The sequence below is a fragment of the Rhagoletis zephyria genome, unplaced genomic scaffold (assembly GCF_001687245.7).
Source record: "Rhagoletis zephyria isolate East Lansing unplaced genomic scaffold, Rhagoletis_zephyria_1.1 Rzeph_scaffold_05201, whole genome shotgun sequence".
NCBI classification, from domain to species: Eukaryota; Metazoa; Arthropoda; class Insecta; order Diptera; family Tephritidae; genus Rhagoletis; species Rhagoletis zephyria.
The window spans coordinates 2,501-20,115 of record NW_016162284.1 but is presented as its reverse complement, the minus strand read 5'-3'; the positions used below and the strand labels follow the sequence as shown (position 1 = coordinate 20,115).

Sequence of the window (17,615 nt, the reverse complement as noted above, 5' to 3'; positions counted from 1 at the left end):
TTAGTTTTTGTTGTCACAACATATACTTTGTCGCATAAGTGGGACCCGTCGCCATTACATGAGATTTTGTATATTACGTCAGATTTCTCGTATCTAGGAATCTTATCCTTAGTGTTGCTATACATTTTTCCTAGCGTGTTGCTGCATGTAAATGCAAATTGGGCCTTCTCTTTGTCATATATATTAGAATGTTTAATCCTCTCAGATATCCCCGGAACATATGTTGTATTGAAAAATTTTTACAAATTAATTTTTGTGATTGGGATAAAGAAAAATATTTGGGTATTCACACAATTGGGAAACGATTTGCACCAAATGTTGGCAAATACCCAATCGTGTGATACTGCCTTTAAACTTGTATTTACACGGATGTTGTTAAAGAATCGACTATAAAAAACTAGCCAAAATTAAATAACAACAAAAATAATATTTAAAAATTGTGAAAATTGGTGCGGCTATAATTTTTTCGACTACTGTAATTAGACTGCATCACTAAAAAAGTTGCGGTTTTTCCGGCGGTATTACCAAATATAGTATATTTTAAGACTTCTACCAAAATATTTCGGAAAATATGTATTAAGATTTACGTGAGCTGGACCGGTTTGAAAATACCTCTAAAAATGGAGTTTTTTTATGAATAAAAATAGTTTCTTAAAGGATTCGTTGGAAAAAATTCCCTCAGATGACAAAACAGTTTAAGCTTAAAAAATCTACCTAAAAATATTAAAGAATTGTATCAACGGAATCATAAAAATAAGATTTTTGATGCTGTTTTTTAACTTTTTTCAAAGATTTTTTGTTTTGTTTTTGTTGTTGGCCTTTAAATTTTAAATTATGAATCATTTTTAACAACCTCGAGGCCCAGCAATTAAATAAAACGCAGAGCTTCGTTCTATTGATATTTTAATTATCGATATTGTTGTGTATGCAAATTAAAATTTACTAACAACAATGAATTTTTATTCTCAATGTAAAACTAATTTTAATGTAATTGTAATTTTTTATATCTGGCAACACTGAACTATAGCCACGAGAATAAACGTCAGTAGGTTTAGAAAGACCATTGCGTGCACATCTCATCGGCAACCGAATTGCGTGAGTATACCATCGACTTGTTATCACCAACTTCAAGTTTAACATCTGGCGACGAGGAAAAAGAAGAATACAACGATGACTGAAGAGTTTTTCAAAAAATTGATGGAGGAGCAACGTAACTTCACTCTCAGTGTGCTAAAGGAACAGAAGGCTTGGATGGACAGCCTTTCGAGAAGGCCTCCAGGTCAAGATGCTACTCTGGTTCCAGCTTTTGTGCAGTTCAACATTCAACAGCAGAAATGGGAGTCCTACCTGGAACAACTCAAGCAACATTTCTCTGCTTATGCTGTAATTGACGCCAACAAACAGAAATCATTTTTCTTATCTTGGTTGGGCAATGACGCTTATGAAACACTAAAAAAACTTGTCGGCGTTGACGAGTTACAAAAACAAACGTTTCTTGAACTTTCTGGAAAACTAACGGAATTCTATAAAGAAAAGGTTCATGTAGTTGCAGCTCGTTATGAATTCCATAAGGCAGAAATGGGCAGCCGTACCTACAAAGAATGGGTAGCCGATCTGCGAAGCTTAGCCCGGCAGTGTGATTTTGTGTGCAAAAAAGAAAATTGTATGCATGATTACTCGGACGATATGATCAGAGACAAAATAATTTTGAATTCGCCCCACGATGCAGTTCGTACGGCAGCCTTACAAAAACCGCAGCCAACGCTGGCCGAAGTGCAGCTCATCGCCGATTCACTTGAATCAACAACAAAGACGGTAAGCGCAATCAAAGACAAAACGAACACTACAAATGCAGTAGATAGCAATGGAATTTACTTGATGTCAGCGAGGAACACCGAAAAAACTAACATGCGTAACAAAAACAAAAAGAACAAAAAACCAAAATACCGTTCATGCACAGGCTGTGGAGTTTCACATAATAGAGATGATTGCAAATTTAGAAGCGCTGTTTGCCGAAATTGCGGCAAAACAGGCCATATTGCAGTCGTATGTTTATCAAGTGAAAAGAAATACGAACAAAAGCAGAATAAAGCCAGCAAAGTCAACAAAGGTGACAAAATAGAATACATTTCAACGGCATTTTCGGTAGCTAGCACAGTTAGCGGAAAAAATAAAAAACGTTTTGTGGAAGTTTTTGTTAATGGCATAAAGACAGAATTTCAGATGGATTCTGGTGCTGAAGTCTCCGTAATAACATTGGACACCTACGAAATGTTAAATAAACCATTACTGAAGCCATGTTCGCGTGAACTATACGGCTACGGTCATACTCAAATAGAAACTTTGGGTGAATTCTCTGCGAAAATTCAATGCGGTTCAGTCGAGAAAATATTGCCACTAGTAGTTTCGAATGTGCGGGGTTCTAGCAATTTGTTCGGAGTGGACTTATTTGAAGAATTGGGATTCAAAATTGTGCAAATTGATACATTGACCGTCGAGTCATCCGAAAAATTGCAAACGCTGTTGACTACTTTCGCAGATGTGTTCACTCCAGCACTTGGTACAATTAAGTCAGTCAAAGCCTCGATTAAACTTAAAGAAAACGCAGTACCTAAGTTCAGCAAGAGCAGACCAATTCCTTTTGCCCAGCTACCAAAATTTAAAGAAGAAGCGCAACGATTATCACAAGCAGGTATTTGGCAGCAAATTACATTCAGCGACTGGGCATCCCCCATCGTGCTAGCAACAAAACCGGATGGATCAATACGCATCTGTGGAGATTTTAAGAGAGGCGTTAACCAGCAAATTGATGTAGATCAATATCCTCTACCTACTAGGGAGTGCCTCCTACACACAGTTCGACACGACAAATATTTTTCGAAGATAGACTTGCGCGACGCATATCTTCAAATGGAGCTCGACGAGGAGTCCAAAAAAGTGCTAGTGGTCAACACGCCACTGGGCTTGTTTCAGTACCAGCGACTGCCATATGGGGTAGCGAGCGCACCAGCCATGTTCCAGATACATCTCGAGCAGCTATTATGTGGAGTTGAAGGATGCGCAAATTACATCGACGACATCATTGTGGCAGGCGCGGACGAAAAGGAACACATCGAACGCTTAGCCAAAGTTTTAAATATACTACAAGCAGCAGGTATCAAATGCAAGAGGGAGAAATGTGAGTTTTTAAAGACCAAGTTAACGTATTTGGGTCGTGAAATAAGCGCAGATGGTATTTTACCAGATGAGTCTGGAATCCGAGCTGTGAAGAACTTACGGCGTCCGACAAACTTAAAAGAGCTTGAGGCATTTATGGGAAAAATAAATTACTACCACAATTTTATTCCAAATTATTCCCAAATTGCAGCGCCAATGAACAAACTAAGGCGGAAAAATGTGACTTTCCAGTGGAAGTCAGAGCAAGAGAACGCGTTCAACGAACTTAAAGGGCATATCATAAAAGCAACCATGCTGGCTCATTTTCAAGAAGAACTACCAATCGTGTTGGCTACTGACGCCTCATCGTATGGGGTTGGAGCAGTGATCTCCCATGTTTATCCGGATGGGACCGAGCAACCGATTGCTTTTGCCTCCAAGACCCTCAATCGTCATCAAGAAAACTACAGCCAAATAGAAAAGGAGGGTTTGGCAATAATATTCGGTGTGCAAAAATTTCACCAGTTTTTATACGGGCACAAGTTTACGCTTATAACGGACCACAAACCGCTGGTCAGCATATTTAGGCCCGATAAAAGTCTTCCAACCATGACGGCTCAACGTATTCAGAGGTGGGCTATTACGCTCATGGCCTACCAGTTTCAAATAAAATATCGCAACACCGCAGAGCATGCAAATGCCGATGCCTTATCGAGGTTACCATCGGGTCCAGACGAAGATTTCGACAACAACAGCGAAATTAATCAGGTGCTTGTTATCGAAACGCCTGTTAACGCGGAGGTCATAAAAACAAGCACCGGCAATGACACAATGCTGCAGAGAGTCAAAGGATACATTCAGAAAGGATGGCCCGAAAGATTGCCTCCAAAAGACGAGGATCTTCGGCCATATTTCAATCGTAAGTTGTCGTTGATTGTTCAAAATGATTTAGTCTTGTTACAGAATGAAGTCACACGGGTTGTCATTCCGCACTCATTGCGCGAACAAATTTTGCGTTTTCTTCATGACGGGCATTGGGGCGTGGTCAAGATGAAACAACTAGCACGACAACACTGTTGGTGGCACAGCATCGATAAGGATATCGAGAAACTAGCAGCTGGGTGCGAAAGTTGCAAAGTAGCAGCTCCAAGTGATCGGCGGCAATACTCAAGCTGGCCCGAACCGCAGGCACCTTGGCAGAGAGTGCACATTGACTTTGCGGGTCCGATTTTCGATTCCATGTGGCTGTTGTGCGTCGACTCCTACTCACAATTTCCGTTTGTTTGCAAGTTAGCGAACACCACCGCTGAGACTACGATTTTCGCATTAACAACCATTTTCGCTGCTGAGGGCTTGCCAGAGACTATCGTGAGCGACAATGGTCCACAGTTTACAGCCGACGCGTTCAAAACATTCTGTGCTCAAAACGCCATTAAGCACGTCACAATTGCGCCGTTTCATCCACCCTCTAATGGGCTGGCTGAAAGATTTGTACGTACTTTTAAAACTGCTGTGAAAAAGAATTTAGATGATGGCTTGCAAGTAGGCTAAGCCGTTCTTAAATTTCTTACAACCTATCGTACTATGCCAAATGCTAAAGGCATGTCACCAGCACAGCTTTTACATGGTCGTCCAGCTCGTACTGTCTTTTCGCAGATGTTTTCTGTGAAAAATGCGAAATCAGACGTTAAAGAAACTCGAACCAAATTTGCACCCCAGGAGCATGTCTATATTCGAAACAATGGTCGCGGAGAGAAATGGTTAAAGGGTGTTGTGGACAGACGTCTAGGTAAAGTCATGTATGTAGTAAAGACTAGAAGGGGCTTCTACAAACGTCACCAAAATCAAATGAAATCTCGCCATGAAGAGGACGCGAGGTCAGTTGCAAACAACAGTGAAGGGACCGATCCGATTCCCAACTTACTGATACCGGATACAGATGCAGATGCTCATAGTGAACAGTCTCAGGTACAAACAACGAATCCGCAAGAAGTTCGTCGAAGCAGCCGTATTCGCAGATCGGTACACCGCTATCAAGCAGAAGATTTTCGAAATTAAAGCGGGGGATGGTGTTGTGTATGCAAATTAAAATTTACTAACAACAATGAATTTTTATTCTCAATGTAAAACTAATTTTAATGTAATTGTAATTTTTTATATCTGGCAACACTGAACTATAGCCACGAGAATAAACGTCAGTAGGTTTAGAAAGACCATTGCGTGCACATCTCATCGGCAACCGAATTGCGTGAGTATACCATCGACTTGTTATCACCAACTTCAAGTTTAACAGATATTTCGACCTCAATCTGAGGTCATCTTCAGGACTGCAAATATACAAACACGATAATTTATTATTAACTTTAAATTATTACAAACATACATTAAACACAACTTACACTCTTGATTGTGCCTGGTGGACTGATTAGGCGTACAAAAGTAAAAGTTAAACAAGTGAAATTTTAGGCAAATAAATATATAAACATAAGAACTAAACAATTAAAAATACCGTAAATGTAAACAAAAAACATACAAACAACAATACACGGAACATTTAGCAGTAAGACAATATGTATATGTAAAAACATATGTACATATAAAAGCACAGCATTTTATTGTTATTCTATGAAGGTATGTTGAGGAAACGGAACGAATATTGATTATGGTTGATATGTTGTTGCCGATTTAACACCAAATTGCGATACACATGTGCACAATTGTCTGTGTCTGTTTTAAAGTTGATCCTTCTCTCATTAGGGGTGTTCGTAATGTGTAACATTTCCAAAATATAGCGTTTATTATAGTTCTTTTCTTCTTGTAGAATGGCAACATTATCGAAATCGGGATAGTGTCCCGTATCCCTACAGTATGCTGACAAGGTCGTCTTATTGTCAGTTGAGCTGTGCCTTAACTTTACATTTGATTTGTGTGTGGAAATCCTTGTCTTGAGTTTAGTTTTTGTTGTCCCCACATATACTTTGTCGCATAAGTGGGACCCGTCGCCATTACATGAGATTTTGTATATTACGTCAGATCTCGTATCTAGGAATCTTATACTTAGTGTTGCTATACATTTTTCCTAGTCTGTTGCTCCATGTAAATGCAAATTGGGCCTTCTCTTTGTCATATATATTAGAATGTTAAACCCTCTCAGATATCCCCGGAATATATGTAGCGGTTTTGTATACTTTATTCTCATTATAAGTATTTTCTTTATCGGTCCTTACGCACAGTGGTTTAGCCCCATACATTGTTCGGAGAAAATTAGAAGGAGTAGGCGTATGGCTTTAATTTTTCGTGTGTAGCCTCTAAAGACATATATCAAAAAAACCAAAAATGGGTGTGACCGGTTTATTTTAAAGCCTACCTCCCGTACAAACCTACCTCAAAACGCCTTAAAAATGGCATTCAAAAAGCACCGATGAATGAAGGACTTCCAAATTTCGTCCATATATTTACAATAATGGAGTAAATAAACATGCAAAAAATTAGCAAAATCGATTTACTATAACGCATACCTCCCATACAAACCTAACGTCAAAAACGCGTAAAGATGTAATTAAAAGCACATCGATGAATGCACGACTCCGAAATTTTGGCCATATATTGTAAATGATAATATAAGCAAACGCCCTTAAAACGGCTGTAATCGGTTTATTTTTACGCACACCTAACCTCAAAAAACTTAAAAAAGTTACTAAAAGGTACAAAAAGTCCACGTACTATACAAACTGCATACTTGCGCAAGCTGAGCTATACAAAAAGGGACAGCGGAATATGTATATAAAAATGGTTCCTCAGGGTGGGTAAAACTGTTTAGACTTCAAGGTTAAAACAGAAATTTATTTTCTTACTCTCTATGCCGCATGGCACTTTTTAGTAAAGGTAGGCAAACAAATTTAATTAGTCCAGTATACATTTTCTCAATAACTCTTCTGTAAGGTTTGGATATCTATATTTAAGGTATTCGATACACTTATGCACTTCATGATTACTTTCAATTGCAATTTCAGCTAGCACTGAATTAAAAATGTTGAAATTTTCCACAATTGCTAAATTCGGTGTTAGTTTCTGAAACAGATAATAAAAGATGAAGTACAAATAATAACTCACCCTTTTATACTTTACCACGTCGTTTAAAAGCCAATTTCCTTCAATATTTATGATTTTTAATGCTTGGACTATTTTCGAATAAAAATAGGTTTGTTAGTTAAATCACTCTTTACAAAAAGAATTGCAGATAATTGCAGCTGGAATAGATAACATATTAATCCTAACTAGTATTGAAGTAATTAGTGCTATATCACAACCAATCGGACGGAGCAGAAAAAAAGATGTAGTCCATTGAATTAAGAAGTGCGCGGAAAAAATACTAACTTCTTTTAATTAAATATTTATGTATACTGGACGGAAAATCAGGTCATGTAATGACATTTTCAATAATTAGACATATGCCTCTTATGATAAACAATAAATTTTCTGCCAAGGTGATGTGCGTTTCGGAGTTATGTCACTTGAAACAAGAATGTATTTTAAAATTTTTTTATGTAGGTATTCAAACCCTTGACTTTACTGGCTTAGTTTTCAAACTTGTGATTATATTTGCTGCCAAATCTTGGAAAACCGGGTCACCCAAGGGGTGAAGTATTGGTAATAAGTATAAAAAACGACAAAATGTGACCTTCACCAATATAATTTTTTCCGCCTAATTACGACTGTGTGACGTAATAATTCTGAATGAGTTTCCTAATTAAGCAAGAGGGGAATTCGTTCTGTTCCAAAATTTGTTGGATGATATTTTTGTTCTTTTTATGAAAATGTTTGTCGCTAATAGTGAGAACTCTTCTAATAAAATTGGTTGCGGTATTTAAAATAGTTTTCCTCTCATGTTTCGAACTACAATTAATTAATCTCCCCGACGACGTAGGTTTTGCATACCAGTCAACTTTTAATCGGTTGTTCTTCCTGAACTAGGGTGTCCAGATATTGTAGTTTTCCATCTTTTTCTATTTCTATCGTAAATTTAATCGTCTTTTGGTAGCTGTTTAATAAAGTGAGCATTTTGTCTATATCTTCTGTTTTAATTATGGCAAACAAATCCTCCACATACTTGGTTAGGAGACTTTCAAATTTGGTCATTAAATCTTCCATTACTATGTCTGCTATCACTGGGGAACCCACAGGCATTCCTGACAGTTGCTCATATATTTTGCCATTATATTTAAAGTATCGATTGTCTTTTATGCAAAATTTTACCATACTTAAGAATAAATCCTTAGACAAATGTGTATGCTCTTTGATATCACTAAACTTCGAGGCAATAATATTTATAGCCACATCCACTGGGATACTTGGGAACAACGAAACAACATCGAACGACACTAAACTTTCGTCATCATATATATAAGTATTTAAATCCTGTTCTTTAAATCAATCGCGTCTTTAACATTGTAATTGGAAGATTTTGTAATGTTTCTAAGGATATTGACAACGTATTTGCAAAAAAATTGTAGGACGGGGACTTGATGGACGAAAAAATGGGTCTGAGGGGTATCCCTTCTTTATGTATTTTTGGTAAACCATAGATTCTTGCTGGATTGGCTGTTTTACTAATAAGCTTGTTGTTTTCTGTTAAATCAATGGCCTTGTTATTATATAATCTCTCCACTATTTCATTATTTTTGTCTTGTCATTTACTTGTTGGATCACGTTTCAAAATTCTGTAAGTGTAGATGTTGTTGACGATTGACTGCATCTTTGTATCGTACTCAGACTTGTTCATAATTACGGTTACGTTCCCTTTATCGGCATTTAGAACTAAAAGGTGTTTATTGTTCTTTAAAAATGTTTTTGTGGAATGTAAAGTATCGCGAATAAACTTATCTCCTGGAGAGGTAGAGGAGAACCGGATTAACTCCCAACTTCATCGACAACGCTACGAAAAATATACTTTACATAATCAACAATAATACCAGTAACAAAGCATTACTAACAAAAATCACCAATTCAGTTTCCAAATTCATCAAAAACGATCAGACCAAACTACTAAGCCTACTCATCAAAATCAAACATGAGCTGCTTGCAAAAAAGGAAAAGGAGGTAAATACTTCGGTAGGGACAAATAAGAAATTGGTGCAAAAGTAACGCGGGCCTTATGTTGTACACAAGGTCCTGCCGAACGATCGCTATGTGATCAGGGATATCGATAACTGCCAGCTAACGCAATTGCCATACGATGGGATTGTTGAAGCCCTGAAAATCCGTAGATGGCTCTTACCTGTCGCCCACCCCGAAAGTAACTCCGTCACTGAAGCCAGCAAGCCACCCTTAACCCGAGCAGTAGATTCGGAAACATAACCCCCACACCTTGATTGGGGTCAATCAAAAAAATCAGGTTGGCCGAGATGTAATGATATTTGTTTTAAGTAAGATCAGATGTAAACTGGCTATTATGTTGTAATGATATTACCCTTAAGTAAGATCAGATGTAAACCGGTTATTACGTTAGTGGTATGTTTAATAGACCTAGAAAAGTTGAATACAGAAAAAAGCAAAAGAAAGCGAACAGAGCGCGAGCTAGACTCGGCCATTTTGTCAAGAGGCCGCTCGAGACATTGTACATAAGTGAGAAGAAAAAAAGTTTGTATCGGCTAAAAGATTAGCCATCCGATAAATAAATACCTAAGAATTATAGAGCATCCACATTTGTCTAAGGATTTATTCTTAAGTATGGTAAAATTTTGCATAAAAGACAATCGATACTTTAAATATAATGGCAAAATATATGAGCAACTGTCAGGAATGGCTATGGGCTCCCCCGCTTCACCAGTGATAACTGACATAGTAATGGAAGATTTACTGACCAAATTTGAAAGTGACTGTTCTAATAAACCGCGTCTCCTAACCAAGTATGATTTGTTTGCCATAATTAAAACAGGAGATATAGCCAAAATGCTCACTTTATTAAACAGCTACCAAAAGACGATTAAACTTACGATAGAAATAGAAAAAGATGGAAAACTACCATATCTGGACACCCCAGTAATCAGGAAGAACAACCGATTAAAAGTTGACTGGTATGCAAAACCTACATCATCGGGGAGATTATTTAATTATAATTCGAAACATGAGAGGAAAACTATTTTAAATGCCGCAACCAATTTTATTAGAAGAGTTGTCACTATTAGCGACAAACATTTTCATAAAAAGAACAAAAATATCATCCAACAAATTTTGGAACAGAACGAATTCCCCTCTTGCTTAATTAGGAAACTCATTCAGAATTATTACGTCAGGAGCGATAAAGAAAATACTTACAATGAGAATAAAGTATAAAAAACCGCTACATATGTTCCGGGGATATCTGAGAGGATTAAACATTCTAATATATATGACAAAGAGAAGGTCCAATTTGCATTTACATGCAGCAACACACTAGGAAAAATGTATAGCAAACACTAAGGATAAGATTCCTAGATACGAGAAATCTGACGTAATATACAAAATCTCATGTAATGGCGACGGGTCCCACTTATGCGACAAAGTATATGTCCGCACACAAATCAAATGTAAAGTTAAGGAATAGCTCAACCGACAATAAGACGACCTTGTCAGCATACTGTAGGGATACGGGACACTATCCCGATTTCGATAATGTTGCCATTCTACAAGAAGAAAAGAACTATAATAAACGCTATATTTTGGAAATGTTACACATTACGAACACCCCTAATGAGAGAAGGATCAACTTTAAGACATACACATACAATTGTGCACATGTGTGTCGCAATTTGGTGTTAAATCGGCAACAACAATCCTCAACGTAGGTGTTCCGTTCCGCCTTGCATTATCAATATTCGTTCCGTTTCCTCAACATACCTTCATAGAATAACAATAAAATGCTGTGCTTTTATATGTACATATGTTTGTACATATACATATTGTCTTACTGCTAAATGTTCCGTGTATTGTTGTTTGTATGTTTTTTGTTTACATTTACGGTATTTTTAATTGTTTAGTTCTTATGTTTATATATTTATTTGCCTAAAATTTCACTTGTTTAACTTTTACTTCTGTACGCCTAATCAGTCCACAAGGCACAATCAAGAGTGTAAGTTGTGTTTAATATATGTTTGTAATAATTTAAATTTAATAATAAGTTATCGTGTTTGTATATTTACAGTCCTGAAGATGACCTCAGATTGAGGTCGAAATATCGACAATTAAAATATCAATAGAACGAAGTTCGGCGTTTTATTTAATTGCTGGGCCTCGAGCTTGTTAAAAATGATTCATAATTTAAAATTCAAAGGCCAACAACAAAAACAAAATATNCAATTAAAATATCAATAGAACAAAGTTCGGCGTTTTATTTAATTGCTGGGCCTCGAGCTTGTTAAAAATGATTCATAATTTTTCAAAGATTAGTGTAAGAAAAACTTGAATAACTGCTCCAAAACTTTACCGATATAGGTATCAGTGGAAAGGCATTTTCTCAACGCACGTACCAATTTTTTCTTTATTCAATACCAACACATCTTTAATTGTAAGAGGCAAGGAAAAGGGCCTTATTTCTGGTAATATGAAACGTTTAAGCGTTCCATATTTAAATTGGGCGCCACTTTTATCAACCTAAGTCGAGCTCACGTTTAGTATATTCAATGCTTTTTTGTTCGCAAAAATCTAATGAAAATGCTGCCAGGAAAATTCCAAATGCATCTTGTGGCTCAATGTTACTACAAATATAGAGAGTAAAGTGTTGTGAATAAAAAACTCGAAAAGAGAAAATAGTCAAAGATTCAAGGTACATGTTTTTCATATCGACCCCTTTGCGCAAAATTATCGTATGTTACATTTTTTACGAAATTCACTTTTTGATTAAACTTTGTTTTACAACCCATAACGCATCACCTGTTCAAATATTACGCCTTAAATCCCAATAGCTACCTCAAAAATTGACTGTAAATTTTATCGTATGTGACAATGATTTTTTTCTTGTGGGCGAAATTAATATATGGGCTAAGAAATTATAATGTAGAGCCCTTTCTGCAAAAAAATCTTGCGTTTAGTTATATTTCTCAATTATCTCAGCAAATCTAAATTTTGGTATTGATGGTGCTAGCCAAAGCAGAGAAAAATACAAAAAACAAGTTCCTGTAAAACTTGGTTTTTATAACATACGATAATTTTGCGCAAAGTGGTCGATATAATGAAAATAGTTCATAGTTTTTCTCTTTATAATTGTAAAATAAATATTTCCTTCTTTTGCCTTTTTTCGTATTCTAGTGCCGTTTCCTGCCTATTTTGCTATTTTATTTGGCCTTTTCTAGCCTATTTCGTTATCTTATTTTGCCTTTTTTATAAGTTTTTATGTCCTAAAAATCCGTTCCCTGCTCTTAAGTCGAAATTGGTAAGGTTTCGGCTGAGTTATTCAAGTTTTTCTTAAACCAGTCTTTGAAAAAAGTTGATCAAAAATCTCATTATTAAAATTCCGTAGATTTTTTTTTAAATATTTTTGTGCAAACCAACTTTTTAAGCCTCAACTGTTTAGTCACCTGAGGTAGTTTTTTTCAAAAAATATTAAAAAAACTGTTTTTATTAATAAAAAACTCAATTTTTGGAGGTATTTTCAAATCGGTCCAGCTCACGTAAATCTTATTATTTTTGCGAGATATTTTGGTGGAAGTCTTAAAATATAATAGATTTTATATTTCCAGTGGAAAAACAGTTCCGATTGTTTTTTTTTTTGTATGGGGAGTGATACAGTCTAGCACAATGCCACCAAGTGCATTATAAAAGTTTCAGGCAAATGCGATTATCGATTCCCTTTTTTGTTGTTTGTGTGAAATATTTTATTTTTATCAGTATTTTTCTTTTAATCAAAAGATGTTGAAATAAAAGTGAAAAAAAAAATTTGCTAGTTTAGTGCTTGGTGCGTGTTTTGGTGCTTTTGTTTTTAGTTTGAAGACACCAAATCTGTAAATCTTAACAAAAGGAGGGGCAAAATTTATAGCAATCGTAAGTTTTTTAAGCAACTTTACAAAAATCTAAATAAAAACATGTCACAATGACAATCATAAGCGGGAGAGCATATGTTTATCAACAATCATGCCAGAATTACATTCGTTAATTCGCCATTGCTGGAACCAGGGATCACCCTTTAGACCTTTAGTTTGGGCCGAATTTGTTATATTTTTTTACGTCTATTCAAAAAAGCAGCAGCATCTCCTAACAATAAAATTTATATCTAACGAACCTTCTGAAAAATGAGAATAATCAAAATCGGGTGCGAATTGAAGAGTAGACAGCTTTTTTGACATAAAAATATTTTTGCCACTATGCGCCAGTGAATACGCTCAAATAAGAAATTTTAAAAAGGAAAATCAAGTTTCGTTATGTTTCAGGTGTTAAGCGGTCGAAAGAAAAGTTTTTTATGTTCCTTTAGTTCACAAAATCATAAGGAACTGCTGTGTAGATTTAAACTACCACATAGTTAATGAAACTTCATTTCTGGTTATTGCTTTCGTTTGATTGGAATCATAGAAAAAATTAAGCCAAACGAAGAATATTGTAATATTTAAACAGTTATGAAAAATTAATACATTTTGCTTACATCTAAGCAAAACGGCCACGCTGCAAATTAGAAAATAAGAACTAGAATCTTAACATCGCTTAAACGAAAATATTTGAATTTATAGAAAACAGAATAAATTCGACCGTCGAGCAATAAACATTGATTTTTATTAATTTAGACCGGCATCCCAACAATACAATTTTTCATGCATATATATTATATTAAATACTCCAATAGAAATTTGGTGCTTTCTTCGAGGAAAAACGCGACTTTTCTTGGGTTTTAGTGCTTTTTCATATTCAAAACTTGGCAACACTGATTGTATAGCTTGTTTCTCTCTAAGCATTGTCGCTTCAAGCATCTATTGTGTGAGAAGGCAATAAAAGCAATGGTAATGAAAAGCAATCGAAAGGCAATGCAAAACAATTCAATTGAAATCCGTGCAATGTGTCAAATAAAGATTCTTTACTTACTGTTGCACACGTATTGTTGGTATTTTAAGGAGAAAATAAAATAGNAAAATGCCTAAGTTGTTAATAGAATTATTGACCATTTGACTACGAATGAAATAAACAATATTCATTGTTTATACAAAAAAATATGTTAATTTTTATGTATGGTTTCCATAAGTATATATCTACTTTTGTTTATAAAACCAATTACATTGTCTACCCCCCCTTTTGATAAAATACAAGTTAAATTTTAATTATTTATAAATTAGTATTAACACTCCGCCTTCTTCTTCTAACTTTACTTACTTTTAAATCGAACTGAACTGCTTCTGCACATTTTTCTTTCTCTTTTATGTTCATACACACATAGGCCCCTATTATGGTTCACAACTCAACTTGCATACAACTCAACTATTTATTGCTATTGCTATTCACAATTGTTTTCAGTTGACTGTAGCCATCAAAAAAGACGGAAATTCTATAAAAATTTTGTTATTTACTTAATAGTATGTTATTTTAATGATATTAAAATAATTAAAAGCAAAAAAAAAGGAAATCAGCTACGAATTATGTTTTACCGATGAGCCCGAGGATGCTAGTGCTAGACAACCAACAGACAACTGCGTTTTTAAAGTTGAGTTGAGATGTGTCCCACAATACTAATTTACAACTTACAACTCAACTATCTGAAAATTTGTGACTCATAATATGGGCCGTAGTTCACGCACTGCACACATTCTGCCTCATCATAAGTTTCGCCTGAAAAAAAATTAACCAGAAAATTTGTCATCCGCCCATAGTAAAACCATGGAAACCAAAAGTGAAAAGCGAACCGGTTCGAGGAAAGTGAAGCTCATGATAAGGCTGATTGATTTTGGCTAAGCTTGTATGACAATGTTTTGTATTCATTGTCTTTCAAGCATATGTACGAACGGTGTCGTGCGGTTCGTGCATTGTCTAGAGAGCCGAAGTTGTGTTGCCTGTTGATGCCACTTCCCCTTCACTGCTTTTCAAATTGTACGCTTACATTGCTGTAAGTCATAACAAACAGTTACTACGTTTATACGCATGCATAAGTCGCTTTAATTCATTTCGCCGCGATTAAAAACATATGTATAAACTGAATTTCAATTCGCTTTGAAAGAGCGAAGTGTTTTGGCTCACACTCCATTCCAAATCGGTAGTTTATTTCTCCAGACAGTTAGAAAGAGTGTATAAACACCGCTCTCACTCAAAGCGAATTGGAGATCAGCTGTTCCGCTCAAATTCCAAAGAATCGCATCAGTATTTAAAAGATGATTAATAATAATCGTTCTTCTTCTTTGCCACGATTTTATAATGCCGAATAAAACTAGATTTTTATCACTTTCCACTATGTTAACTTATAAAATGTCAAATGAAAACAGCTAATTTTGTTTGCTTTTGAAGACGGTTACTTTGATGCCGATATAAAGCCGTAAGTATAAACACTAGAGCGAAATGTGTACGGTGTCAATGCGCTTTCAATTAAGTCGATTATTCTGTGCGTATAAACGTAGTAATTGTTACATGCAATAGGTCGCTTGTTGCTGGTGAAACCAAGCCATTTGTGTACCAGTATAATGTGTACACATGTAGGTAGTTGTAGCCAAAGGCTGGCATTATGTTGCACTTTTCACTGCACTTTCTGTTATTGCTTACATATTGCACACCTAGTTCTAAAGTGAGACAACCCAAAATTCTCATTTTTTACTTATGCATACGGTGACCAGATTTCCATGGCCAAAAATCGGGACATTTCTAAAGCATCGAATCCGAACATACAATTTTGATTTTAGAATAAAAATGCTTAATACAGTTTTATTTAAAACGGAAGAAAGAGAAAAAAATTTATAAATGTTTATTATTTTTTTATGAAAACATAATTTACTATCTAAAAAAAACATGTAAATCAAAATTTTAAAATGTGTCATCACAATTTGAAACATTTTAATCAGCTTTTCTGGATTTTTTTTGAGTATGCAGATTTGTAGCCCAATAAATTTTAGTATAGTAAAGTGCAAGTTGGAAGAAGCTTGGGCCTACCGTGTTGCCAACTCTTGATTTTCAAAAAGCACCAAAAACTTGGGGAAAAAAGCGTTTTATCACACTAAAAGCACCAAATTTTTTTGAATCAAAAGATGTTTTTNATGAAAATATAATTTACTATCTAAAAAACATGTCAATCAAAATTTTAAATCATTTTAATCAGCTTTTCTAGATTTTTTTTGAGTATGCAGATTTTTAGCCCAATAAATTTTAGTATAGTAAAGTGCAAGTTGGAAGAAGCTTGGGCCTACCGTCGATTTTTGGAAATTTTTTGCTCGCTCATTTTCTTCCATACACATTATGTTCAATATTTTTTTTTTGTACGGAGAAAATGAGCAGCACCTTCTACCAAATTTACCAAATATCAATGGTAAGTCCTAGTCCTAGCTACTTAAAATTTGCACTTTGAATAGAATAGGTTACAAAACTGCATACTCAGAATGTTTCTAGGAAATCTTATATAAAAGCTCAAAAGTTTGATGCAACTTTGTCGAATTTTGCTAATTTTTGTACAAAGTTTTAAATTCTGACTTTCATAGTCTTTGCTAGATAACGAATCCACACTTTCATAAAAAGTAATGCACACTAAATAATAGAAAGGGGAGTAGCCAAAGAAGGCTAAAATGTCTCTTACTTATTCATATTTTCGCCACACTATCTACAGCTTATCCTCCTCATCGCCTGGACATAAATGAGCAGTGGGACTCCATATCCCAATCCCTTCGCACCGCTGCGGAAGAGGTTGTTGGTTACTACAAACCGCGCAGAAACAACTGGTACGACGAAGAGTGCCGCGCGGCTGCTGCAGAAAAATACGCAGCATACAAAGCTACCCTTCAGCCAATGGCGACACGCGCGACAATTGAGCGTTACCGGGAGAAAAGGAGGGAAGAGAGACGCCTTTTCAAGAGAAAGAAAAGAGAGACAGAAAGGCGTGAGTGCGAAGAGCTTGAGATGCTGGCAGACAGGAACGCGGCTCGAAAATTCTATCAGAAAATAAGGCAGCAATCAAATGGTTTTAAGACCGGGGCTAGCTCCTGCAAAGATGAAGATGGAAACCTGGTAACAGATGTCCATAGTACACTTGAGATATGGAGGGAACACTTTTCATTGCTTTTAAATGGCGAAACAGATGGCGCGTTTGATGAATTAGAACCCGAACCAATGTATAGGGACGAAGCTCACGTCCCTCAATTGGACCAAGACGAGGTGAGAACAGCAATACAGCGTCTTAAGAACAACAAAGCCCCCGGAGCCGACGGTATACCGGCTGAGCTGTTCAAAGCCGGTGGCGAAGAGTTGGTGGGGCGTATGTACCAGCTTTTAAGCAGAATTTGGTCTGATGAATACATGCCCGAAGAATGGAA

General features: G+C 35.9%; 1 protein-coding gene across 1 annotated transcript; it reads left to right on the top strand.

Moving 5' to 3' along the window:
• Positions 1–952: 952 nt before the first annotated feature.
• Positions 953–4,707, top strand: LOC108371757 (uncharacterized protein K02A2.6-like). Its single transcript, XM_017627366.1, has 2 exons — positions 953–3,178; positions 3,245–4,707. The coding sequence occupies exons 1-2, from the start codon at positions 1,171–1,173 to the stop codon at positions 4,705–4,707; spliced, it is 3,471 nt and encodes a 1,156-aa protein (XP_017482855.1). The 5' UTR covers positions 953–1,170.
• Positions 4,708–17,615: the final 12,908 nt, after the last annotated feature.